A 27,283-nucleotide genomic window follows, 5' to 3' on the forward strand; every position below is an offset into this window, starting at 1 on the left:
CAGGCCCCGCCCCCGCCAGGCCCCGCCCCGCCAGGCCCCGGAGCCTGCGGCGCTGCCTGCCCGCGGAGCGAGGCCTCTCTGGGGCCGGAGCGGAGCGGCCCGGGTAAGTGTCGTCGTCGCCGTCGCGCCTTGACCGGCAGCTGGGGGAGCGAGGGGAAGAGGCGAGAGGAGAAAGCTGAGAGCGATGCGTCGGCGCGCTGCTGGCGGAGAGGGGGCCCGGACGCGGCTTCGGCGGGGCCGGCAACCCGGCGAGGAGGCCGCGGCTGAGGGTCGCTGCGCGAGGGGCGGCCCCTTACGCGGGAGGGGGACAGCGCACGGCGCCGGTGGGATGCTGTCTCGCCGTGCTTCTGTGTTCCCCTCTCCCTTCCGCGCTGGGGCCGCTTCTCTCCGTTGGGAGGAGGCGGCCCGCTCCGTCAGACTGCTTTGTTCCTCGCCGTCCGACGCCCGCAGTCTTGCTTTGAGGGGTATACGGCAGGAGGCGAGAAACGGCGTTTGGTGGAGATGGAGAGGAAGAGGAGGAGGAAGGAGGAGGTCACGTGGCGGAAAGCGCCGTGGCGGGGGTCCTCGTCCCGGGAAAGGGGGGCTCGGCGGATGCTCAGCGGCAGGGCTGTGTGTTGTGCCGCTCCTCTGCCGCGGCGTCTCTGCTGCCGGAGGCAGAACCGAAGGCTGAAGGGGGTCGCTCTTCCCCCCCTCTCTGAAATCCCCGTTCAGCACATCCATGCTCAGGGAGATACAGTGGCCTGCTTGCCCTGCTGATACCGATGTGAGCAACCCGGGGCGTACAGGAGGCTCGGTTTCTGGAAGAGGGTGGTCACCGTCGAGGCAGAACTACACTGAGGTTTAATTGTAGCGTCGAACCGATTTGGAGCAGCTTCGGAAAGGCACTCCCCGACTTCAGCATCCGAATGGAAAGTGTGTCGTTCAGGCTTGAGTTGTAACGTTTTGCCTGTGTCTCGAGGGGAACATTTTACCTGTACCTTGAGGGTTGCTCTGGAACATCCGCGGAGCGGACTTGCTTACGCTTAGAGCAGTTGGAGCTGTTCTAGCAGTTAAAGTTACTCATTGATGGAAGTGCTGACTTGGAGCCCGTTCCCAATTGTATGGCAGTCAGGTGTAAACGTACTTTAACTTGGACAATATTCACTACAGATACTAATCTGGAAGGTAGAGGGTTTAAAAGGAAAAGTCGTGCTGGTGTAAGGCCATCAGAGTATTCTGCATGCTGTGTTTTCTTATGCCTGTTTGCCGTCTTGGCTTTTCTGATGTGATGCAGGATTGTGTGGAGCAGTAAGTCCTAAGAGAGCTGTCGTTTTGTTGTGGAAATTGTAGTGTTTGGGGGGACTGTTAATCCAGTGTGGAGGGAAGGCTCTGTTCTGTTCCTAAGCAGTTTGTTATTGTTTCTAGTAGATGTTTTTCATCAGCTTTGCAGTTTCAAGTACAGCAGATGCAGAGCGATTTGGGTTTTGCTTTATCTGTTGATGGTGCTTAGGGCCAGATATTTTGGGTTAAATGCACCAGTGGGCCTCTTGTTATGACACAGATCCTTAACTTCAAGCATTTTTCTCTTCTTTGTGCTTTGGACTTTTTCAGGATGAGTGTTGTTCTTTGTAGACTTGGCAGGCTACAAAATAAACATTTGACCTTTTCAACAATGCTGAAATCTGTGAATTGCCAAAGTCTTAGGATTAGGAATTCTTTTCAGGGCTAGAGTGTGGCTTTCTTGATGTGGTTCATTTCAATTTTCATACATTCTCCAGTGCTTAGCCAGGAGTTTTTCAGAGCAAGTTTAGCACAGTCATTCTAGGATGTATTTAAACTTCTCTGGTTTAAGCTTTGTGAGACCACCCTGGTTAAATACATTTCAATAACTCTGTGTGTTTGAAATGTTTGACAAGGCACAGCCTGATTTCTAGTAAGAAGGGTTAGGGGATTTCACTGAGTGAATTAAGTCAGCCAAACACAACATTATCAGTTCCTTTGCAGAAGAGATTGGTGAGATGGTAGTGGTACATCACACTTGTGACAGCTACAACTGTGATTTTGCATGGTTAGCAGCATCCAGCTGAGTCACTGTAAAGGATGACATATGTGTTAAATGTTCACTAATTAAACTCTATCTGCTAAAAATCTGCTCTTCGGTTGAAATCCTCAGAGGTCATGTAAGTTAGTAGATGACACCAAGCTAGAAGCAGGTGTTGATCTGTTGGAGGGTAGGAGAGCCCTGCAGAGGGACCTTGCCAGGCTGGATGGGTGGGCAGAGGCCAATGGGATGAGATTGAACAAGGCCAAGGGCAGGGTTCTACACTTTGGCCACAACAACCCCAAGCAGCACTACAGGCTGGGGACAGTAGCTGAGAGCAGCCAGGCAGAGAGAGACCTGAGGGTGCTGGTAGATAGGAGCTGAACATGAGCCAGCAGTGTGCTCAGGCCAATGGCATCCTGGGCTGGCTCAGGAGCAGTGTGGGCAGCAGGATCAGGGAGGTTCTTCTGCCCCTGTGCTCAGCACTGCTCAGGCCACACCTGGAGTGCTGTGTCCAGTTCTGGGCTCCTCCATTGCAGAGAGATGTTGAGATGCTGGAAGGTGTCCACAGGAGGGCGCCAAAGCTGGGGAGGGGCCTGGAGCACAGCCCTGTGAGGAGAGGCTGAGGGAGCTGGGGGGGTGCAGCCTGCAGCAGAGGAGGCTCAGGGCAGACCTCATTGCTGTCTGCAGCTCCCTGCAGGGAGGCTGTAGCCAGGTGGGGTTGGGCTCTGCTGCCAGGCACCCAGCAACAGAACAAGGGGATAGAGTCTCAAGTTGTGTCAGAGGAGGTCTAGGCTGGATGTTGTTAGGAAGTTGTTGGCAGAGAGAGTGATTGGCATTGGAATGGGCTGCCCAGGGAGGTGGTGGAGTGGCTGTGCCTGGAGATGTTGAAGCCAAGCCTGGCTGAGGCACTTAGTGCCATGGTCTGGTTGATTAGCCAGGGCTGGGTGCTAGGTTGGCTTTGATGATCTTGGAGATCTCTTCCAACCTGGTTGATTCTATGATTTCTGTGAAAGGCAACTTGTCTGTTACCTCTCTGCCTCACTATAAATTCAGCCAGGAGTGAGACTAAAAAGGTTGAAATAAACAAATCTTTGTAAGGAACCAGACAGGTGTCTTGCAATGACATCATGTTTTTCATGTGAAAAATCACTGTTCAGTCATCAGCTGGAGCCCTAAAACAGCATCACTTCGGACATCAGGAGATAATTTCCATGTAGCACTGACAGAGAGACTAGAGAAATTATGTGGAGATGTCTTAGGATAAATATTTTATGCTGATGGCTCTTTGCTAGAAATTGCTGCTTCTTGGATTGGGTAATTATTTCCTTATGATGCCTTCAAAGCTTGGTGAGGAGGAAAAGTGAGGCAATATGTAAACCCTGATATTTCCCTTTGCTTTTGAAGCATCTTCAAGAAATATAAAAGAGGAATTAAGCGTAAAAAATCTCACAGAACTCAGAATCATAGAATCAAGCAGGTTGGAAGAGACCTCCAAGCTCATCCAGTCTAATCTAGCACCCAGCCCTGTCCAATGAACTAGAGCATGGCAAATGGATCCCATCTGGTCCACTTCAACCTATATTCTAGCAAGGATGTCACTTGCTTAAAATTATCTATTTCTTAAGAGCTCAGAAGGATTTCCAGGGCTTGGCTTTGCCTGGAGAAAACCTTTTGTACCATTTTGCTGAACAGTTCTTCAGGGGATGGCAGAATCCTGAGTATTTCCCAGTACTACATAAATTAACTGACGTATTTCAGGAAGAATCCCACAATTCTCTGCTAGCAAAAGAGCTTTTCTTGTCCAGGAATCTGTAGCCAAGTATCTGGCAGGCAGCCCTGGGGTGTTGAATTGGAGAAAACAAACAAATGTGTATGAATATCCTGTGTAATGAACCAGTATTGTGTGCTTGTTGTTCAAGGCAGTCACTAAGATCCTTGCTCTCTTTCATGGATTGTATTTTGTATTTAGACATAGGCTGACTTGAAAAAAATATGCTTTTGATATCTAAAAGGTTTGGGGGTTTTGGCCTGCAGTTGTTTTGGCTCTGGATTATAAGCTCTTGTTGCTTAGTATTTAGTTCTTAGTGGATTAAAATTTGCAGTGAAATCTTTATTTTTCTGAGCTGATGTTGAGTGCACTGCAAAGTCAGCTTCAGGAGCAGGTAATAGCTGTGGAAGAAGAGTTAAAACCAGCTTTGGCTGCCAAGTCAGCTTCAGTGAGCAGGTAATAGCTGTGAAAGAAGAGTTAAAACCAGCTTTGGCTGCAAAGTCAGCTTCAGGAGCAGGTAATAGCTGTGGAAGAAGAGTTAAAACCAGCTTTGGCTGCAAAGTTAGCTTCAGTGAGCAGGTAATAGCTGTGAAAGAAGAGTTAAAACCAGCTTTGGCTGCAAAGTCAGCTTCCGGAGCAGGTAATAGCTGTGAGAGATGAGTTAAAACCAGCTTTGGCTGCCAAGTCAGCTTCAGTGAGCAGGTAATAGCTGTGGAAGAAGAGTTAAAACCAGCTTTGGCTGCAAAGTCAGCTTCAGCAAGCAGGTAATAGCTGTGAAAGAAGAGTTAAAACCAGCTTTGGCTGCAAGGTCAGCTTCAGGAGCAGGTAATAGCTGTGAAAGAAGAGTTAAAACCAGCTTTGGCTGCAAAGTCAGCTTCAGGAGCAGGTAATAGCTGTGAGAGATGAGTTAAAACCAGCTTTGGCTGCCAAGTCAGCTGCAGTGAGCAGGTAATAGCTGTGGAAGAAGAGTTAAAACCAGCTTTGGCTGCAAAGTTAGCTTCAGCAAGCAGGTAATAGCTGTGAAAGAAGAGTTAAAACCAGCTTTGGCTGAGATTTTTAAGTTGCCTTTGCTTTATCTCTGTGCCACTTCCTCTGTATGCCTACTTCTCCTCCCTCCCTGCTTTCACAAGAGATCAGTGGCTTATTTTTATTATTATTTATTATTGTGTGTAATTTCTTTGTTCCTGTCCATAAGCCATACAGAAATACTGTGTGCATACATCTGTAGCTGTGGGGAGCTGATTGCATTTAACCTTAAACTCCTGATGTCATTCCAGGGCTTTGGCAAGACTGGCCTAGAACATCTAAAGCAAAAGAACAGTTGATGGTTGTGTGTTTTTAAGAACATAGTGACATAGATTTGGTGATTAAATAGGTGAATACTATCCACTGGAGTAAGTTGTCTGCAGGGGGATGATGTGTTGTCAGTGCAGGAAGGATATGGACCTGATGGAGGGGATACAGAGAGGGCTGGAACACCTCTGCTATGAGGACAAGCTGAAGGAGCTGGGGTGGTTCAGCCTAGAGAAAAGAAGGTTCTGAGGGGGCCTAATAGCAGCCTGCCAGTTTCTGAAGGGGCCTGCAAGAAGGCTGCAGAGGGACTGTTTGCAAAGGCCTGCAGTGATAGCATGAGGGGGGATGCCCAGGGAGTCACCATCCCTGGAGGTGTTGAAGCAAAGTCTGGATGAGGCACTTAGTGCCATGGTCTAGTTGACTGGCTAGGACTGGGTGCTAGTTTGGGCTGGCTGAGCTTGGAGGTCTCTTCCAACCTGCTTGATTCTATGGTTTGAAATGAGAGAAGAGTAGACTTAGATTGGATGTTAGCAACAAGTTCTTTACCATGAGATTAGTGGTACACTGGAACAGGTTGCCCAGGGAGGTAGTTGAGGTCCCATGCTTGGAGACAGTCAAGATGAAGCTCGACAAGGATCTGGGCAGCCTGATCTAGTGGAGGATGTCCCTGCTGAGTGCAGGGGAGTTGGACCAGATGGCCTTTGGAGGTTCCTTCCAGCCCAAACCATTCAGTGATTGTATAATACATACACTTCAGTTCTGTAGTTTGCAGTGGTTGACTCTTGAGTGCAGCTGAGATCTGAAGCAAGCCTTTGGTATGTGTTATGGTGCAGCCTTTTTTTATGCTAGCCTTTAGTATTTTTCTTACAATAGGATGTAGTTGTGTATTTAAGATCACACTCTTGGTTAAGTGGATGCTGAACTCCACACATTTTGAGTTCTGGCAAGTGTCACAAATTCATCACAGAGTACTTTCTCAAAGTCACTTTGGTTTAGCTGGAGAGCTGCTCTGATTGCTGTGTCTGGTTTGAGCCACTTCTGTGGAGGCACAAAATCTGTCTTGCTCCTTTTAGAAGAAAAAGTCTGGGATGTGCTGTGAAGAAGGAACCCTGAGGGGGAAGCAGCAGTGGAGATAAAGGCAATGCAGATACAAAATTTGCAAGCTGTTCACTTTACCATTTTCTCAGCTCTTCTAGAACAAGAAGTGAAGTGATTGTGAAAGGACAACAGCAGGCTGCAGGGCACTGCTCAGTAGCAGGGCTTCTGTAGCTGCAGGGAAAAAGGAGTCCAGGGCTGGAGTGCTTTGATTTGACTTTGTGAATCTGAGAGTCTCACTCATGGGATGGGGGAAGGTGACATTGCTGTCCCCTCAGATGTTCTACTGGCCCAAAAGATTGACTTATTTTTTGCCTTTCTCCTTTTAGCTTGCTAACTGTGTCCTCTTCAACACCTTCTTCCCATGTTCTGAGAAAAATAGTGTTCAGGGCAAGTGTGGGATGTGTGCATCTGTCCTGTTACTTCTGCTAGGTCACTGTTGAAGCATGGGAGATCAAGGAAACCTCTTTCTCAGGGAAATTTAGAGGGGGAAAAAACCCCAAACCAAAAAAAACAATAAGTAGGTCAGGATTGTTCTGCAGGAAAAAGTTAGCTAAATATAGTTCTTAATTAAATTGTGTGACTTGAGAGTTATGCAATCATTTTGCAGGAAATAAAGGGTTGCTTTTTTTGCTAACACAGTTAAAGCTGTGAAAAGCACATTTCTGTTGTCCTCAGTTCAGGTTTTGCACTGGGATTATTTTGCACTTGACATTTTTAGCCCTTTTATGTTCCAAAAGTCTTCTGCCTTCTCATGTGTTCATCTTTTACAGCTGTTCCAGGCTTTGTGGTGCTTATGATGGAGTTTGTCACAACTCAAACACCGTGAAAATCCTCTGCTCGTTGAGGTGTCCCTGCCCATGGCATGGAGGTTGGAACTCGATTCCAGAGAGATGTTGAAATACTGGAACATGTCCAGAGAAGGGCAATGAAACTGATGAGAGGCCTGGAGCACAGCCCTGTGAGGAGAGGCTGAGGGAGCTGGGGGCGTGCAGCCTGCAGCAGAGGAGGCTCAGGGCAGAGCCCATTGCTGGCTACAGCTACCTGAAGGGAGGCTGTAGCCAGGTGGGTTTGGGCTCTGCTGCCAGGCAAGCAGCAACAGAAGAAGGAGACACAGCCTGAAGCTGTGCCAGGGGAGGTCTAGGCTGGATGTTAGGAGGAAGTTGTTGTCAGAGAGAGTGATTGGCATTGGAATGGGCTGCCCAGGGAGGTGGTGGAGTGGCTGTTCCTGGAGGTGTTCAAGAAAAGCCTGTCTGGGGCACTTAGTGCCATGCCCTAGTTGACTGGCTAGGGCTGGGTGCTAGGTTGGACTGGATTAGCCTGGAGGTCTCTTCCAAACTGGCTGATTCTATGAACTAGATGATCCTTGAGGTCCCTTCCAGCCCTGACCATTCTGTGATTGTGTTTCAGGGCTCATTGCTATGGAGCCAGATGTGCATTATAAATAGAAGAATAACTTGTATGCTGTACAAGCTGTGCTCAGGTAGATTCTGTGTATGAATCTTGTGTGTTGGATGAGAAATCTTTTGGCCTGAGGGATCAGTAAGAGCAGACACTTCAGGGTGAAGCAGAGCTACTCTAGTTGTGAAGGCTTAGATAAAGCCAAACTCTTTGCAGAGAGCTCTCTCCAGTATGCTGCTGAGTCTTCCCAGTCTTTAAATGTATTGCATATTTATAACTTGTAATTCCTGCTGTGTTGCTTCATTGAAAATCTCAAGTATTGCCCAAGAGTTCCCCACGGTATCTCGTGTGAAGAGAAGCTCAGGGAGTGTTGTGGGCGGGCATCAGTTTGCATTTTCAGTCTTATTAAAGTCTCTAGTGTCTCTCAAATGCAACAGCAGCTAAATGCTTGCTTTTGTTTGTTGTTTAGAGAGTAACTAGGAGCTCAGTCTAGAGGGTATGCTGTAAGATAGGATATATCTTTAACTGTGTAAGTGGAGTAAAGGTTGGAGTAGGCACTGTGGAGCTGATTTCCTCTGTCCCACAGGGAGAACAGGAAGATGTGCTTTACTAGTGTGCAGGAATTACATGAGAATAAAGCTGAAGAGGAGAGGAAAGGAGCCACAGAAGTGCAGTCTGCTCAGCTAAAGAACCTCAACAATTTGATGCCAGCTCAGTGTGACAGCACAGGCCCTTGCACCAGTCCAGATGTGGAGCTGATGGATCAGCAGGCAGAGTGAGGCTGGAGGTTAATTCTGTTGTCGTGAGTGCCCCCCACAAGAAGGCTCTGAGGCAAAAGCATCCTGTGAGGAGCAAGGATTTCAGGCTGCATGGAATTTAGAAGCTGGATCCAATGTTTTGAGTCAGGCTGGAAAGGCACCTGGTAGCCAGGGTGTTTGAAGGCTTTGCTTTGCTCTCTGCAAAGGGCCCCACGATGCAAGGGAGTGCTGAAGCAGCACATCCTGAAGCAATTAGCTCTAGCTGCACTAATTGCATTCCTGTAGGGTGCTGTATCCAGCAACAATCCAGGCTGAGAGTATCGAATTCCCAGCTAATTGCACTGCTTGCCACATCAGACAGAAAAGATCATTTCTGCAGTCAGTGCAGATGGAAATTTTCTGGGGAAGTGCAGGTGTCCCTTGGCTTTCTTGAACCCTTTCTTGGCTTCTCCTTCTTGAAGCAGGACAGCCTGGTCTGGGCTTTCTGTCGCATCCCAGAGGTTTTCCTGGGCATGCCTGCTCCACAGCAGGGCACTGGAGGGTGAGGGGTTGCAGCACCCAAGGGCAGTGCTGCTGCTCACCCCGTTGGGTTCAGGTGGCCCAAAGTTCACTGTAGTGCTGGAGACACCTGAGCAAACACACACCACAGATGTCTTCCTCCTGGAAAGCCTTTGGACAGCCTTGCTCTGCTAAAGGAGGAAGCTTTAAAGCTGTTGTGCTTGGCCACCCTTGCCTGGTGCTTTTGGCTGGCTGGGACACGACTTGCTGTGGAGGCAAAATCCAGCATTCCCTCCTGCTCCTAAGGCAGATCTTGCAGAGAGGAGATTTCCCTGGTGAGCAGCACATCTGACATCATGCAAGAGCTGCTCTGATCCTGGCACTTGGAAGTGTGAGAGCATTTTGCTTCCTGTGGCTTAGCTGTCGTGCTTGCCTGTTTGGCCAGTCCAGCTCAGGTGGCTCCTGTGGTGGGGGAGGCAGCAGGTGCATGGGATATGTCCTGCCTTGGTTCACTCTGGGCTTCTGCCTCTCATGGTTTGTCTTACTGCTTCCCTCAGGGACCATCTGTCCTACATCCACATCTGTAAGAGTGAGACTGTTGGAACAAATAATGCTAAGGGCAGTCTCATTCTGGCAGCATGAGCAGGCACAAGGTGGAAATGGAATGGGGGATTAGGTGCTTTTGCTGTCCAAATTCAGCAGCTCTGTCAAGAAGCTTGGAAAGGAAGGAACAGGGTCATAAGCACTGACTGTTGTTTTCCACCAGCTAGAGATGATTTTGTGCTCAATCTGTCCACTTCAGCATGAGGTACTTTCCTGGAATGAACTTGAAAGGTCAAATCCACCAAAACCTCTTCCCCTCCATTGGGCACTTGAAGGCACTACCCTGTTCCCATAATGCCTGTGAGTGCTGAGTGAGCAGCATCATGACCAAAAGTTAGGTGAAGAAGAGGTCAAGAGATGTGAAAGTAGTGAAGATAGTGAGCTGTAAATCTGCTTCAAACAAGGATGAGAGCAGTACAGCAGTTTCTCTCTTTATTCTGCCCAGTGATGAAACTGATTATCTGAGTCTTATATTCCCACCACTGAACATCTCTGGTCACATCTGCTCTACTAACATTGGTGTGTATCAGAAGGGTTGAAACAAGTTCTGCTCCCCCTCTACTCTGCCCTACTGAGGCCATGTCTGGAGTATTGCTTGCAGTTCTGGGCCCTCCAGTTCAAGAAGGACCTCAGGGAACTGTTTGAAAGGGTCCATCACAGTGCCAGAAAAGTGCTGAAGAGAGTGGAACTACTCCCCACTGAGGAAGGGCTGAGGGATCTGGGGCTCTTTAGCTTGGAGGAAGGGAGACTTGAGAGGTGACCTCATTCATGCTTATAAAGATGTGAGGGGTGAGTGTCAGGAAGACAGAGCCAGGCTCTGCTCAGAGTTACCCAATGATAGGACAAGGGGTAATGGCTGCAAGCTGGAGCGAGGAGGTTCCACTTGTTACTGTGAGGGTGACAGAGCCCTGGAACAGGCTGCTCAGAGAAGGAGACTTCACAACCATTCTGGAGACATTCAAAAACTCCCTGGATGTGTGTGACCTACTCCAGGTGATCCTGATCTGGCAGGGGAGTTGGGCTTAATGATCTTTGGAGATCCCTTCCTACCTTTGATGTTCTGTCACCTTTCCTGGTCCCATGGCTTACAAGTGAGACCTGGAACACCTCTACCTTGAAAGGTTTTGCAAAGCTATAGGTAGGAGCAGGGTGGCAGCAACCTGCTTGTGCTTGGCTGGCCCACAGCTGGATCCCAGAATGAGATGCTGATTGATACTGGCTGCTTGCTGCCTGCAGGTGGAGACTCATCTGGCAAGGTAGTTTCTGGTCTGTTAGTGTTCTCTCTGTGTCCAGTTCTGGGCCCCTCAATTCAAGAGAGATGTTGAGGTGCTGGAAGGTGTCCAGAGAAGGGCGCCAAAGCTGGGGAGGGGCCTGGAGCACAGCCCTGTGAGGAGAGGCTGAGGGAGCTGGGGGTGTGCAGCCTGCAGCAGAGGAGGCGCAGGGCAGAGCTCATTGCTGCCTGCAGCTGCCTGAAGGGAGGCTGTAGCCAGGTGGGGGGTGGCCTCTTCTCCCAGGCAAGCAGCAACAGAAGAAGGGGACACAGTCTGAAGTTGTGCCAGGGCAGGTCTAGGCTGGATGTTAGGAGGAAGTTGTTGGCAGAGTGATTGGCATTGGAATGGGCTGCCCAGGGAGGTGGTGGAGTCACCGTCCCTGGAGGTCTTCAAGAAGAGACTGGATGAGGCATTTAGTGCCATGGTCTGGTTGACTGGCTAGGGCTGGGTGCTAGGTTGGACTGGATGATCTTGGAGGTCTCTTCCAACCTGGTTGATTCTATGATTCATGACATAGCCTGAGAAAAGCAGACTTTGAACTACCAGAATGCTGTTGTGTGACTTCACTTAGACTTTGGCCATCCCCAGCTAGCCTGCCTTTTCCTCGGCATGACGTATGCACTGGCAGCTGCCTGCCCACCATTCCTCTTCCCTGTGTCCTTGTATCCTCATGTTTACTGTGGTGTGTTACAGATGCCCTATCTGCTTTTCCTCTTGTGGTTGACTGACCCTGGTTTTGCAGGCTTGGAATTGAAACGGTTTTGGAATACAAGAGCACTCTTTTGTGGTGTGCTGGAAGACAACCCACACAGAGAGAGACAAGTTCTGTTCTTGCATTTCAGAAAGCTGTTACAGAGGCTTGTCTGATGGGATTTGTGTTGTTGGGTCTATAGCTTCACCTCCTGAGTGTTCTGCCTAAAATTCATTTTACTGTGAGTCTCCTTGAAACTTCAGTGTCCTCCTTAGTCAACTCTTTCTACAAGCCTTTGTTGGAAGAAGGTTCTTCTGGAGTAATGCAGTGAATCCTACATCAAAGTGCTCCACTTTTATAAGAAGCCTAACCTGACTGTTTTAACTTCTTTTCAAGCCTTGTAATCAGAAGTGGCTGGGGGGTAATTTAAACACTGGGCTGCATGCAGGTTTTTCAGGGAAGCCCTGGCTGGCAATGGAAGTTTTCATAGCAGCTGAGCTTATCAAAGAGCAGAGTATTTGCACTAGGGAATGATTACTACACAATTACAAGGTAATTGTTGTGTCGGCTCTGGATGTGCTGGTAGCTAACACTGCTGGTTTTCAGGAATTGTGTGTGGAACATCTTTTAAGTTGGCTTCCTATTGAGAGTGTTTCAATCAGATTTGGAAACCTTAAAGGTGCACAGCTTCATGCTTTTTATTCATTCCCACTTAACGGCACGGAGAATGGAGCCTTCTAAACCTAGGCAGAGCCAGCTAATTGCACATTAATCCTCTTGTTTCACAAATCCTCTGAGAGATGAAGAGAGCCTAGATACAGTTCATTGTAGAAACAATTTTTAGAGCCTACTTGGCAATTTCTCTTCCTTTTAGCCACCAAGAAGTGAGATGGGAAGATGAAAACGCCTGCTGGGGCTGTGGGGGTTTGGCGATTAATGTGTTTTCCTTCTCTTTATTCCTTCAGAAATTCTTCCTATATGGATCAGCCTTCTAGTGATGGTGAAACTGAAAGAAGACCACTCTAAGCAAAACCAGGATGAGTCGGGTGCTAGGTGATGCAGACAATGCTCACAGTAGCAGTGTGGAATCCTGCCCTTCCTTACGGGATGTCCACTCCATCAACCCCACGCAGCTGGTGGCGAGGATTGAGCCGTACGAGGGCAGAGAGAAGAAAGGCATATCAGATGTCAGAAGGACTTTCTGTTTGTTTGTTACTTTTGATCTCTTGTTCATAACCTTGCTGTGGATAATAGAATTAAATGTGAGTTATCTTTTAATGTGTTCACTTTGGGAGTGGTTAATAAGTTGCTCTTTTCTATTCCAAATGCTGTGCTGTTTGTAGCTATTTAAAGCAGCTTCTTCTAAGCTCTCGTACTGTCCACTCGGTTGCATCTCCTTTTAGTCATTAGTGTACATGGTTTATTACCTTCTTAGCATTAAACCTCTTGATGTTCCTGTAGTGTGTGAACCATGCTGAAGAAACCATTGGAAATCCAGTGAACTTCTCAGGCAGCAAGTAAACAAAAACGTCCTTCCAATCTGGTAGATCTGAGTTTTAACAGCATGTGGGAGTTTGCCTTGTGAGGAACTCAGCCAGATTTCACTGAGGTCTCAGCTCCTTCTTTTACTGGTGTATTTCCTTTGAGACAAACTTAGTGTGCCATTCCTTGTGTATTTAAGCAAACTCCCTGCCTTGCTTCCTTTTAGCTCTAGCATTTGTAATCCGAAAAGCAAGGCAATTGTGGGATGCCCAGGAAGAAATAGGAGAGCTGATTTATTGCCTAAATAGCATCCTAGTTCTTGACCTGGGTTTTAAGCTGTAAACTGAAGTATGCATTTAGGAAGGACCACACAAAAGATGAGAGGACTCACTTTTCTGGACAAGAAGGGTTTTGACTAAATGTTTCTGGTCAGCATTCTTTACAGGGTTAGTAACCTTGGTCATTGATCTGACATGATGAGGTTTCAGGTAGTTCACCGATAGTGAAAAACACAATGTGAGAAAGCAAGCTTTGCCTGAATGCTGTAGTTTTGGGACTAGACTTCTCTTTCCAGGTGGAAAGACTTGTATGCAGTTAGCTTGCCTTGGAAAAGCAGAATAGTGTTGTGATGCATTTCTTCTTTTAGGCCATTTTCTTAACAGCTTGGTCAACCAAGAGGAACGGTCTGAGTTTGTATCTCTCATTGAGGATTCAGAGTACAGGTTTTCCTGTTAGCACTCCCAGAATATTTCAGGCTGTATAAAGAATTCTACCAGCTCATGATGTTTCATATTGACTGCTACAGCATAAGGGACCTCGAGATCCTAGCAGTTTCCTTTGCAAAAAGCTTTAAGGAGAAGATATTGTGAACCAGAGTCCTACACTGCCAAATGTCAGCAAGGTCGTAATATTAGAAGCCATCATTTATGGTTCTGATGCATGGTTAGGGTTGGGTTTGGTGTTATGTTTGTTTGGTTTGGGTTTGGTTTTGTTTTGATGATGTGGTTTTTATGTTGGCTTTTTGTTGGTTGGTTTTGGTTTGGTTTTTAAGCTTTATTCATTGGAAGGTTAAATAGCACTGCATTAGGACTGTTGCTGGCACATAAGTAACAGGACTTAATTGCTGCCAGCATTCCTCTAAGTATTGATTTCCCTTTGTTGTCATAACCCAGTGTCTGTAGTTGTAATTTACTTGTAAACACTTCAGGGAGTAGCTCCATGGCAATTTGAGCAAACCCTTAATCAAGGCTGTCAGGGTTCTCTGTTTGTCCTTCTGTTAACATAGTGCTCTTTTAGCAGCATGTAGAAGTAAACAGCTTGGAGGAGGTGAAGGTCATCTTCCTTATTTATATTACAAACAGATGATCACACCTGATGGAGTAGAGCACCCAAGGAGAAGCTGTATTTAGAAAGTTACTCCTCAGGTAACCATGGAGAGAAGAGAGAGAAGAAGTAGAAAAAAAAGCAATGGAGTGAATAGTTTTAGGGAAGCCCAGCAGTATAGTTGGGAAATGTGTGAAAGTGTCTAGACTGCATTGCTTTGAGGTGGTGAATATGTGTTACTGGCATGGTGCCTCCTTTCTTGAAAAGGATGACAGTAGTCAATATTAAAGCCTTCTGCTGTTTGTTTTCTTCCAATGCTTAACTGTTTCATGTAGTGCTTCGTTATTGACTTAAATATTAAAAACAAAGGGATATGGACACTTTGTTTCCTCTCCTAAGATACATAATCCTCTCACTCTGGCCCTTTGCATCCAAAGTGTTTTTCTTACACAGTTTGAACAGGAAAGTGTTGAATTCTTCCTCTGGAAAGAATCACAGTGGCTGAGGAAGAAGTAGTTTTGAATCTCCTCAAGCAAATAAGAATGAAACTTGGAAGTCAGTGTTGTAGGAGACCAATCTAATAGTTGCTTCTCCTGTGTGTTTTTGCAGTGGGTTTTTTGCTCAGAACTCCTAAAACAAATAGTAATTATGCTGCAAAGGGAAAGATTTGGAGTATGAATTCAGTCACTGTCTTGTTCCTTGTTTGCTAGCATGATTAAGCAGACCTAATTCTGGGGGGGCATTTGACCAGCTGGTTTGATTCTCTCATGATCAGACCTTACATTTAATATTTTTTTCCCCTTCAGCAAGTTGTTTACTTCTGTTTTGGGCCTGTCTCAATGTATCTTGCATAGGCCAAGTGATAGTCATAAATGCTTTCACTTGGAAACTTTATATAGTCATGAAAAATAAGGACACTGATCTTCCAATGGATATTTTTATCATGCTTGTTTAATGACCTTGTTGTACATCAGTAAGGAACTCTTCATTTCACCCTGCAGATCTGTGTGTATTTTGGCTTTACTAACTTCTGTTCTAAAGCTCTGTGTGTTTCTTTCTAGGTTAAAGGAGGCATTGAGACTACCTTAGAGAAAGAAGTCCTACAATATGACTACTCTTCTTCATATTTTGATATATTTGTAAGTGTTCTTCTATAGAGAACAAACAAACCAACCAACCAGAAAGGAAAGTTTAGTTTTCCCACCTTCTTCCTTCCAAAGACGTTCCCTTGTTTGAGTCCAGGGAAAGTGGTGTTGGTCTTTTCTTGATAATTTAAACCAGAAAGGCTTGTGTCAGTTGTCACCCATAGAGAGGTAGCCCACTCCTCCTTTGGCAGCAAACTTGCAGAACCTGTGGGCAGAGGTGCTTTGGCACACTTAAATTGCATCTTTTGCTTGCACAGCTGCAGAAAAGCAGATGGGAAGCTCAGTCAAGCCTGTGAGACTTGTGTCAAAGATAATTCATGAAGAGGACAAACCCACTAGTCCTCCAGGTGAAAAATCAGAGAGAGATTTGTTCACACTTTGCCCTGCACAGGACAGGTCTTTTTGCATATTTCAGTGTTTGAACTGAACCAATTGTTTATCTTTGCCCTAAAACCAGAAGATACAAAGTGTGACTCTCCTTTACTATGAGTAAGCACCTTAGGTACATGGGAGGAAATGTGCTGCAGTAGGAAGTTTCTCTGTCTTTCAGCAAGGCCGTGCCCAGCTCTGCACTTGCAGTGCATTTCACACTGCATGGACCAAGTTACTGGTCTCAAAGTGAAAGCTGTGTGCTTCTGGCACCTCTAAAGACCCCATGTGTTTGCAGCACCACTAGTTCTACCAGATTTTGTTTGCTTGGCAGAGGTGGCTTGGTATGAATCATCTTAGATTGATGACTATATCCAGAATCTCTTTTTGAAACTGGTACAAAACCCCATCCTTGCATCTGCATTGGACTATTTACTGTGTCAAAGGGAATGGAGTACTGGATGAAAAAAGTTCTAAGCTAGCAGACAACCACTTGTCCCTTTCTCTGTTACTGTTTTGCTGACAAGTCCCCCATGATAGAATCATAGAATCAACCAGGTTGGAAGAGACCTCCAAGATCATCCAGTCCAACCTATCCCCCAGCCCTATCCAGTCAACTAGACCATGGCACTAAGTGCCTTCCTGTTACCTGTAAATGTTGGTGCTCTGCAAATTGTTTTGCCCTGTAGCTGAACCAGGAGTTAAAAACATGTCATGCAAAGTCATAGGCTTATTCTCTGGGAGAGGACTAAGTCACTGAATCCCACAAAACTATTGTGGATCCTTGTGGTCCTTTCCAGCCCTGACTGATTCTGTGATTTGTGGACTTAACACAGGATTTCTTCTGTTTGTGCTACCCCTGAAATACATATTTGCATGGGATGAGAGAGGGTCATTATATCTCTGGCCATATCTGTCCTTGATTTCACTTTTAAGCAGTTGTTTCATGTTTTTAAGATTCTGAACACATCTTTTAAAACCAGTTGGAGCCATCTAATATCAAAGAACAAACAGAGAAACTGAAGGTTAAGTTCCTTGACTCAGAAATCTTTTCTGTCTGCTATTGATTTGGGTTTCTGGCCTTCAAACACCACAACTTTTCATTACTGCAGTATATTTGGAGTTGTTTCCTTCCATAAAGAGTAATTGACATGTTGCAATGTTAATATTTCAATAAATACCACAAATTTACTGAGCAGAAAATGGTTTTTAAAACCTCTTCCCATTTTCTGATTGCTTCTATGAAGTCTTCCCAGTGTTCCATAATATTGCTGCACAGGAGCACACTGCCAAGAGCAGTGAGATGCACAGTGATGCTCTGGGTAGATTTCACAGAATTAACCAGGTTGGAAAAGACCCTTGGGATCGAGTCCAGCCTATCACCCAACTTAGTGCCAACTAAACATTGGCACTAAGTGCCTCATCCAGCCTCCTCTTAAACACCTCCAGGGATAGTGACTCCACCACCTCCCTGGGCAGCCCATTCCAATTCAACTCTTTCTGTGAAAAACTTCTTCCTAATGTCCAGCCTAAACCTGCCCTGGTGTAGCTCGAGACTGTATCCTCTTGTTTTGTCATTGGTTGCCTGACAGAAGACCCCAACCCCACCTGGCTACAGCCTCCCTTCAGGTAGCTGCAGCCAGCAATGAGCTCTGCCCTGAGCCTCCTCTTCTCCAGGATGAACACTCCCAGCTCGCTCAGCCTCTCCTCACAGGGCTGTGCTCCAGCCCCCTCCCCAGCCTTGGTGCTCTAAAACTGCTTAGATGTCAGTCAGCTGAAATGATCCCAGCCAGAATTTGTGTAGTTCTCTGAGGTTTGTGACTTGTGGAATTGCACATGCTTGCATGAAGTTGTACATTTCAGCCTCTGCAGGCACGTGAGTGATGCTGTTTCCTTTGGAAATGGGAAATGACCTTCTGTTTTATAAGCACACATCTGAATTTCTCAGCACTTCAAGTTTCTGTTTCAAGTTGTTTTGTAAGCAGTTAGCATTTTCAGTGAGCTGAGAATCTTGTGGTTCTTCTGTGTTCTGAATTAACCAACAACTGTTGTTTTCCTCTCTCTCTAGCTACTGGCAGTCTTTCGATTTAAGGTGTTAATACTTGCATATGCAATGTGCAGACTGCGCCATTGGTGGGCAATAGCTGTGAGTAGTAGCCAAGCATAATGGAGTTTTGACTAGAATGAATCAAAAGAGACAAAATGAAGATGCCTCTTAACCTTTCTATGTTAAGAATCATCTTGATGTTATTAGAAAAATCCTCACTGTACAGTAACAGGTGAAAAAAATTCTGTTCTGGAAGATTTTTCAGCCTAAAGACAAGAATTGAGTGGCACAGCAGGTGTGGTCCTTATTATTAATGATGTAAATACACATTGAAGATTTTACTTTGGATCCAGTATGTGTGGCTGATTGTAACTGTTTGTTATCTCTGACTTGTTAACTAATGTTTGAAATGTATTTGCATTTGAAGCAGGGAACTGTATGGGAAAAGAATTGGCATTACTGTACCCGAAATCCAGCTGCCCATTGACTCCCAGATTCTTAGATCTTAAAGCTGTAGGTGCCACCTGTTGGGCACCAGCACCTCTCTTGGTTCATGCTCCAAAACAAAGTGTTGCATACACCTGCCTTGTTAAAAACGAAGTCCTTGAGAACTGTAGGCAGTCACAGTGGAGTGAAGCAAATGTCTTTAATGCAGCTGCACTGTGTGGATGAGCAAGTGAACCAAACTCGATGGCAAATGCCTATTTCATCAGTGGGTACCAGCAGGCACTTTGCTGGCTGAGCACTTTGGAAAGCCTAGGCTTAAGTGCATGTAGAACATGTTCCTGTGTAACTTTCTTTGAGTGAGCAGCATGCACTTTGTTTAGTAGTATGAGGTTACCTGCCCTGATTGTTGTGAAGCTGTTATTAGCAGGGCATAAGCATATACACAATCGAAACTGCTGCTCTCTGTTTCAGTGCATGACTCCCTAAATCCCTCACTCTTAGTTGTGTTGCTTTAGAGCATTTCTTCCATTGACATCCTCCTAGTTGCTGCAGTTCTTTGTGAGATAGGGAGACTCATGGCAGTAAACAAATAAACAGATCAAGCTTCAGTGAAGCTTTTTCAGAAGCCACCACTCATAAAATTCTGCCTGTGCCTACCAGAAGCTAATTAAGTCCTGCTCTTACTTACAGAATTGCTGGACCTATATGTGGACAATATTTGTCCACTGGGGTTTTTTTTCCCCCCTTTTGTTCTGTGATTAGGCTTTTTTCCAGGCACTTTATGCAGCCTGCGATATGTCAGGGAGTGCCATGTCTTCAAAGTGATTACTTTGTACTCAACATCAGTACATGAATTAAAATAATCATTCACATTTGCTCCTCCAGAGATGAAATGTTACTAGTTGTTGATTTGTTTTTTTCAGTTTGGAAGGTAGTGAAAAGCATTTGGAGCAATTGCTGTTTGCCTTTTACCAAATACATAGCTAGATGATTTTCTTTCAGGGACTTAGTGAATAAAATACTGCTGCTTTATGACAGTGTGAGAGCACAATTTATACAACTCAGAATCTGTGTAGCATCTAAACTGCCCTTCTGCTGTGTGATGATCAACATTTAGAGATGTTCATGTTAAAAGTTATTTGATATATATTTTAAGGAGTTCTCTGTAGCAATGCTTTAAGTGAAATGCTTCATAATTGTTACCTTTTATTCATCTGTGATCTTTAATTTGCAACTTGACAGCAAATCCATTTATTAGTCTTAACTGTTCTTACCCTGTCTCTTTCAGTTTACAACAGCAGTGACCAGTGCCTTTTTATTAGCAAAAGTAATTATTTCACAGGTATATATTCTCATCCAATGTTTGTTTTACTTTGCTGTTTTTTTCTGAACTGAAGATTCTTCAGGCTAATTACTATAACACTGTGTGGTTTTGTTTCCTTCAAGCTGTTCTCACAGGGTGCTTTTGGCTACGTGCTGCCCATCATCTCCTTCATACTTGCCTGGATTGAAACTTGGTTCTTGGACTTCAAAGTGTTACCACAAGAAGCTGAAGAAGAAAACAGTAAGTTCTTGGCATTTCCCCCCCACTAGCTGAAGTTGGCAACATTTGGTCTCTTGTTATCTGGCAGAAGAATGAACCTTTCAGCTCCTTGAAGCCTGAGGAGCTGTGGGAAGCATTTGGCACAGCTTTCCCTTATCTGAAAAAGAATATATGCTTTCAAATAAATGGGGGTTCAGCTCATCTAGGGAGGCAAAGTTAAGTTACAAGGGCCAGACCAACAGCTTATCAAGCACTTAGGGACATGCACTTAGAGATAAGCATTCAGTGCTGTTTTGTATGCTGAGGATATGAACATGTAACTGAATTTCTAACATTTCATCTTCTGGGTGATGCAGAGAATAAGTGTTTGGTTCCTATCTAAGGCAGAGCAGACACAATAACTAACTCGAGGTCACTAACTCTCCTTCTGAGGTGGAAAAGGGAAAGTGGGAAAGTAAAGGAGTGTTGTGGAGAGTCTGCTTCGTGCACAGACAGAATGAGACCAGAGCTCCTTCAAGAGCTTCAGCCACTTCAAGATGAGGCAGCAGGTCATCTCAGACTTGATGTGTTCAGCTAAATAGAGGGAACAAGCAAGGCCAACAAGCCATCCCTGGAGGTGTTTAAGAAAAGGCTGGATGGGGCACTTAGTGCCATGGTCTAGCTGATTGGATAAGGCTGGGTGCTAGGTTGGACTGGATGAGCTTGCAGGTCTTTTCCAGCCCGGTTAATTCTATGAACCCACTGATTTAATTGGAAGAGAATATTGCATGAGTACACTGCCTTTTACCTACAGAAAGCAAAACTTCAGGGAAACGTTTTTCCTTTTGAGGGAGAGAGGAAATGTCTCAATAAACAAACCTAACCAGTTCAGAGACTTAAATTTAACCAGTTCAGAGACTTCTGCATTTTTTTTAATGCTGAATATTCACAATGAAACTATTTGATGCATACACATAAATCCAACATAGAATCAACCAGGTTGGAAGAGACCTCCAACACACTAAAATAGCCCCATGCCATTTTCAGGTAACTTTCTTGATTTCAGATGAAACTGAGCCAAGAGGAGTTGCTGAAGGTGTTGAGACAGATAGGTGAAAGCAAGCCAATTACAAGGAGTCGTGAAGTAGGAATATATTTGGTTATGCATTGTAGCTCATAAAAATATATTCCAGAGTTTTAATTAGGCAGTTGATATTAGTGTATTGATATATGGCATCAGTAGGAAGGAAGTTCTTCACAGAGAGAGTGATTGGCATTGGAATGGGCTGCCCAGGGAGGTGGTGGAGGCACCATCCCTGGAGGGGTTGAAGCAAAGCCTGGATGAGGCACTTAGTGCCATGGTCTGGTTGATTGGACAGGGCTGGGTGCTAGGTTGGGCTGGATGATCTTGGAGGTCTCTTCCAACCTGGTTGATTCTATTCTATTCCATAGCCTCTGTTTTTCTGGAGTGTGTTTCCTTGCCTGCCTGAAATTACACAGCAAATGTGAACGTTAAATTCTGCCAGTTTGCTTTTTATCCTTATTTGTAGAAGTCAGGTGTCTGGAATGCTCATCCAATACATTAGATCTTAAGAGCCTTCATCAGTACTTTATCTTTAAGATGCTATGTGATAAGGATGAGAAGTTGACTATTTTTTTGTTGTTCTTTTTTCTTTTTCCTGTTAGGATTTTTAATAGCACAGGATGCTTCTGAACGAGCAGCTCTTCTTCACTCAGGAGTCCTCTCTGATGGGCAGTTCTATTCTCCTCCTGAATCTGTGGCAGGTAGGTCTCTTTGCATGGTGAGTGACTTTTTGGGTTTGTATTTACATGAAAATCCTGCATATTTTGTCCCCTTCAGAGAGTAAAGTGGGGAAAGGTTAAAAAGTACTTTTAAAATGGAAATTGTACTTGACAATGTGAAAGTAAAGATTCTTATTCAGTAATTCAGTTTAGTAGCTACCTGTCAGTGCACCTAGCTACTGGGGCAGATGATGGGCCCCAGAGGTGTTAAAACCAAGGTGAGCCTGAAAGAAAAGGGTACCACAACTGAATGGAGGCAGTTACTTGTTCCTGCCTTTGATGATCCTTATGGGTCCCTCCCAGCCTGAGATGTTCTGTGATGTTACCTGCAAGCAGTAGCGTTTGTGCAGAGAGTGCTCTCTGATACAGCCTCAGCTGGGAGACTTACAGCATCACAGCACAGACAGTGACCCTGAAACTGCTCTGAAGCAAGGTGAACATTCAAACAGGCTCTTTGCCATTGCCATAACAGAAAGGAAAAGCCTTCTCTTTATAACCAGGATGGCTGTGTGGGGCTGCCTGAGGGCAAGTGTTCGTGACACCTGTGCTGGTGTAACACAGATGTTTCCTTGCAACACAGAAGTGAGGGAAAATAGCACACAAAAAACCCTCTGGGTTGAGATACAGTTGAGGTAAGAATTTACTGACCAAATGAGATAATAGGAATGCAAAGGACAATTACCTGAGCCTGTTTGCAGAAAAAAGCACAGCAGAAAGCAGCTGCAAGCAGAAGAAGCAAAGTAAAACCCAAGCCAGGGAACTGAGTGGGTAGATTCAGACTGGATGTTAGGAAGAGGTTCTTCACCATGAGGGTGGCGAGAGCCTGGAATGGGTTGCCCAGGGAGGTGGTTGAGGCCTCAGCCCTGGAGGTGCTTAAGGCTAGGCTGGATGAGGCTGTGGGTAGGGTGTCCCTGCCCACAGCAGGGGGATTGTAACTAGATGATCTTAGTGGTGCTTTCCAACCCTGACTGATTCTATGATTCTATTCCAACTACTCCTCCATCCCTCCCTGTCCTGCTGCTGTCTCAGCATAAGAACCAAGGCCCAAAGCCCTAGAACCCAAAAGCAGCCACTGGAACAGGAAGCCTCTTACGTTACAAGCTGAACTTCAAGCCCAATAATACTTTGCTGTGGGCAGCACTTGGATTTTTGAAGCTGGCATGAGGCAGGATGCTTTTGAATAACAGCAGCAAATATTCAACATAACCCAAGATACATCTTAACCCTCTCTCATGTGCTTTGTTCTGGCTGAAGTGTGAGACAAGTCCTGCAGGATTTAAGTATGTGTTTGCAGGCATTTCTTTACAGGATGATTGATTGCATTTGAGTTGTTGGAGGCTGCAGGAGGATTTGGGAATCCTATGTCAGGCTTTTTACCCTAAAATACAAATCTCTTCTGCAAAACTGTGCTGTATTATTCAATCTATTGAAAATATTAATATCTGTTAATTGCTATAGAATTGCTTCTCAGGCATTTTGGAGTTACAATGGTGATATTTTTCAGTCCAATACCTGTTTCTTTGATTGCTGAGCACCTTGGCATATGAATCATAGAATCAACCAGGTTGGAAGAGACCTCCAAGATCATCCAGTCCAACCTAGCACCCAGCCCTATCCAGTCAACCAGACCATGGCACTTTTCTTGAACACCTCCAGGGACAGTGCCTCCACCACCTCCCTGGGCAGCCCATTCCAGTGGGAAATCACTCTCTCTGTGAAGAACTTCCTCCTAACATCCAGCCTATACCTACCCTGGCACAACTTGAGACTGTGTCCTCTTGTTCTATTGCTGGTTACCTGGGAGAAGAGGCCACCCCCCACCTGGCTACAATGCCCCTTCAGGTAGTGGTAGACAGTAATAAGATCACCCCTGAGCCTCCTCTTCTCCAGGCTAAACAGGCCCAGCTCCCTCAGCCTCTCGTCATAGGATTTGTGTTCCAGGCCCCTCACCAGCTTTGTTGCCCTTCTCTGGACATGTTCCAGCACCTCAACATCTTTCTTGAATTGAGGGGCCCAGAACTGGACAGAGTGAAGGACCCAGAGGGATGATAAATCATTAAGACAAAATCAAGTCTAAGGGCTTAAAGTGGAAATGTATTTTAGTTAAAGCTGTGAGTCTGTCCTGAGGAATGATGTCTGGAAGTGTCACACTGGGATTTTTTTGGCAGTGCAATCCACAGCATGAGAGGAAGTGCAAGTGGGGCTGACATGTTTTCCTGAACGTGTTTTCCATTGTGTTCAGCTGATCAAATGGCTCCTTGTCACCTCCATTTGGCTAACAGCTCATGTGCCTTCTTCCAGTCTGCCCTAGCTGCTGAGTCAATGTGTTTAAGTGCGCCCTTTGTGGGTGTGAAAAGCAAAGGAAGCAGTCAGATGAATGTATTGGAAGTAAAACATGCACAGTTAGTCAGAGTGTTCAGTGTCTTACTGCACAGTGTTTTCTACTGTTTTACTGTTCAGGGATATGCAGTAAAAACAGCTCATCAAGAAAAATAGATTCTTCAAAATGTTTTAGCTGAAAGAAATGTGCTAAGTGCTGGATTGTTCCAAGAGAACAGTTTTTGCTCCCTTTGCATTGCCTGTTGATAGGAGAGAAATTCTTCCCCACTGTCAGGCAGAAAGGAATCACCCCCCTCCTACTGCTGACATGCCAACATGTCTAAACCCAAATCTCTGCTGTCAGGAGGTGACACTTAAAACAGACACAGCTGGATTTTTTGTGTCTTCCTGGAAGTTGTCCAAAGCCATACCTTTTTCCATCTGCTTCTTTATAGGGCTTTGACCCTATATCCTCAGCATTAGACTTGGTGGCCAAGTAATCATTCTGGAGGTAGTGAGTGGAAAATCAGCTTGGAAAGAGTAAATTCCTGCAGTTTCTGTACAGTTTGAGCTTCAAAATGAAAGGCTGTTACAAGGAAGGAGAGGGCTTCAGAGTAATTTGGGCAATAAAGATGTTTAGCACGTTGGCTTTTTTAGTTTACTTCTTTGTGTGTCCAGAGTTCACCTTTAAAGTGGTGCCAAAAGCCCAAGGAAGCCTCCCAGGCATTTTATCCAAAGCAGCTCTTTTTCCTGTGTGGGTATCTCATTTGGCCTGCCCAAGACATGTATAGTGAAGTGCATGGGCTGGCAGTTTCCTCAGCTGCCCCTCAAACTGCTGCAAGGACTGAAAGCTGCCTTAGATGTAGGCTTGGACTGGGTCTCTCCAGAACTGCAGGGCAGCACTGTTTGCTCTCCTTGCTTGGTATTTTCTTAAGCTCTCTGAAATGACTTCTTCATTGAGCCACCATCCTGACAGGCAGTGCCTGTAGCTGGAGTTCTCTCAGGGTACATTGCTCTGTGACCTGCTGAGTTTGCTTTTTGGGACCTTCCAGGGCTTTGTTGCTGAGAGCAGGCAGGGGATAAGGAGAACTGGGCAGGAAGGGGCAGAGGGAGCTGTTTGGTTTTTGGCTTAGAGTGAGACAGTCTCTGGCTAGAGCACTAGATACAGAAATTATTTGTCTGTAAAGCAATATTTCTGGTGGCTTTGAAAGCATCTTCTAAAGTTACCTTCCAAAGGACAGGATGTAGCAAGTGAGGAAAATCTGCTTGTAAGTGAGCAACATGGATTTGATCGTCCTGAGTGGGTTGTAGTGAAAAGTTGAACCACTTGGTAAGTGAATCCACTGACAAGATTGGTATTGCAAGGATGATCCCAGGATGATCACTGTTAAAAAGAATCCTTCAAGATCAAACAGTCCAAAAGATCAAAAATCTAAAATAACAAGTAACTGTGTTTAGTTGCTTTGGATTGCCTTTTGATAAGCCATTACCAGTGGCTGCTCTCTCCTTTTTCCTTCTCCTCCTTCTCTCAGTTACAGGCTGGGGACTGGATGAGGCACTTAGTGCCATTGATTGGACAGGGCTGGTTGATAGGTTGGACTGGATGATCTTGGAAGTCTCTTTTTGGAGGTTGAATTCCATGAACTGATCTAAAAGCTTTCTTGTCTTCCTTGTCAGGATCTGATGAAGACTCTGAAGAAAAACAAGACAGTGAAAAACCAGTTGTATAGCAGATAGGAGAGAGCAGGTAAGCTCCTTTCCATAGAACCTGAACATTCATAGTTCCTTCCCAAGTGATGAAGAGTGCCTTAACCCTTAGGACTTCATAATCTTTGAACCCCATCTGTCTGCTCTAGCAACCTTCAAGCAGGAGATCCTACCTGGCTCTTGAGAGCCTGTTGTTGGGGTGAATTCTGGTTGACCTGAGTCGAGCAGTGCTCTGTTCTGGAGTACCAAGTAGAAGGCTGCAGAGTCGGGATTTATTTGTGTATTTGCTCCAGCATTTGTTTGGTGGCTGTCCTGGAAAGGACAGTGGTGACTCAGATGTGCAATAGCTCATTTTGGGGAAGTGGCAAGAGCTTTTTCTCTGGAGATGGTAAGGCAAGAGTGCTGGAAAGAGATTTTCTTTTAGTTTAGGTCTAGGACAAGTACACTCATCTTGAAGACTGCATGAGCAGGACTACTTTGATGCTACTTCCTCTCAGTGTGTTTAGTGCTACAAACAGGTTGTGCCAAAGCAGCTGTGTCTTGAGATCCTTGTAGTGCACTTTGGTTAAATAGGAGAGAAGATTTCTGTGTCCTGGAAAGATCTGCAGTTAGTTTTGGAGTTCTCTTGACCTGTGGTTTCACTTCATCACACACGGCAAGGCTGAAGCTAGGGGAGGCATTATATGTTCTTAAGAAGCTGAAGCTTCTGAGCTGAAGTCTTCTAGTGCATGTCTGGAAGAGTAGACGACTTTTTCTTCTCAGCCTCCCTATTTTCACTCTGTTCTCTTGACTTGCACCTTCATCGTGACTTGTGTGATCTGTTACAGGAGGAAAACCTCTGAGGGAAGTTGTTGGGGTTCAGAAACTGGCAAACAGAGTCTGTGGCTGACTCGCTGGTGGAGCTGCTGAGATGAGAATTTACTCATTAGAAAGCAAAGGGAACGGTTCCCATGTACTGTAATACCTCATCAAGATGTACCTTGTTGACATATGTATATTAGATTGCCTCCCAGGTGGTATGAAAATATTTGTCCATGATGTATTTTATGATTCAGTGATTCCTGAAGTTGATCTTCTAATGCCTAGGTAATTACTGAAAGTGTTGTCTTGTGCACCTAATCAAAAGACTGCTAATATAATGAAGTAAAACTTCTCAGTGGTGGAAGTATATTTAATGATTGTTGGGACTCACTAGGTAAAACTGTTTTATGTTGCTGCAAATGTTGTCATTAGTTTTATGTTTATTTTTTTTAACTCCATTTTCATTTTTTTTTTTAATGGTTATGTTCACTTTCTAAAATAAAAGTGTTAAAACATAGGTAATGCATTTTGATAATGTCTTGCTTTTATTGACTGAAAGGCCACGTGGACCTTTCATTTGTGGGGTAATCAGGATTCCAGTTGGCACAGAATCACAGAATTAACCAGGCTGGAAAAGACCTCTGAGATCGAGTCCAACCTAAGACCTCTAATTAACTAACCCATGGCACCAAGTGCCTCATCCAGTCTGCTTTTAAACACCTCCAGAGATGGTGACTTGGTCTAGTTGACTGGATAGGGCTGGGTGCTAGGCTGGACTGGATGATCTTGGAGGTCTCTTCCAACCTGCTTGATTCTATGACTCTCTACCACCTCCCCAGGCAGCCCAATCCAGTGCCAATCACTCTTCTTGCCATCCAGCCTAAACCTTCCCTGGTGTAGCTTGAGGCTGTGTCCCC

At 45.4% G+C, this 27,283-nt stretch overlaps 1 protein-coding gene across 3 annotated transcripts; it reads left to right on the forward strand.

The window, feature by feature from the left end:
- STARD3NL (STARD3 N-terminal like) lies at positions 1–26,888 on the forward strand. 3 transcript variants are annotated; one of them, XM_064169872.1, is made up of 9 exons: positions 1–103; positions 12,367–12,663; positions 15,268–15,345; positions 17,789–17,866; positions 19,503–19,556; positions 19,661–19,778; positions 21,423–21,521; positions 25,536–25,605; positions 26,393–26,888. In XM_064169872.1, exons 2-8 carry the CDS (start codon positions 12,439–12,441, stop codon positions 25,586–25,588), a joined length of 705 nt encoding a protein of 234 aa, XP_064025942.1. In that variant the 5' UTR covers positions 1–103; positions 12,367–12,438; the 3' UTR covers positions 25,589–25,605; positions 26,393–26,888. The 3 variants fall into 3 exon arrangements, with proteins under 3 accessions (XP_064025942.1, XP_064025944.1, XP_064025945.1); XM_064169874.1 differs by lacking the exon at positions 17,789–17,866; XM_064169875.1 differs by lacking the exons at positions 17,789–17,866; positions 19,503–19,556.
- The last annotated feature ends 395 nt before the right edge of the window (positions 26,889–27,283 follow it).

This window comes from Pogoniulus pusillus, chromosome 32 (assembly GCF_015220805.1).
Source record: "Pogoniulus pusillus isolate bPogPus1 chromosome 32, bPogPus1.pri, whole genome shotgun sequence".
NCBI lineage: Eukaryota > Metazoa > Chordata > Aves > Piciformes > Lybiidae > Pogoniulus > Pogoniulus pusillus.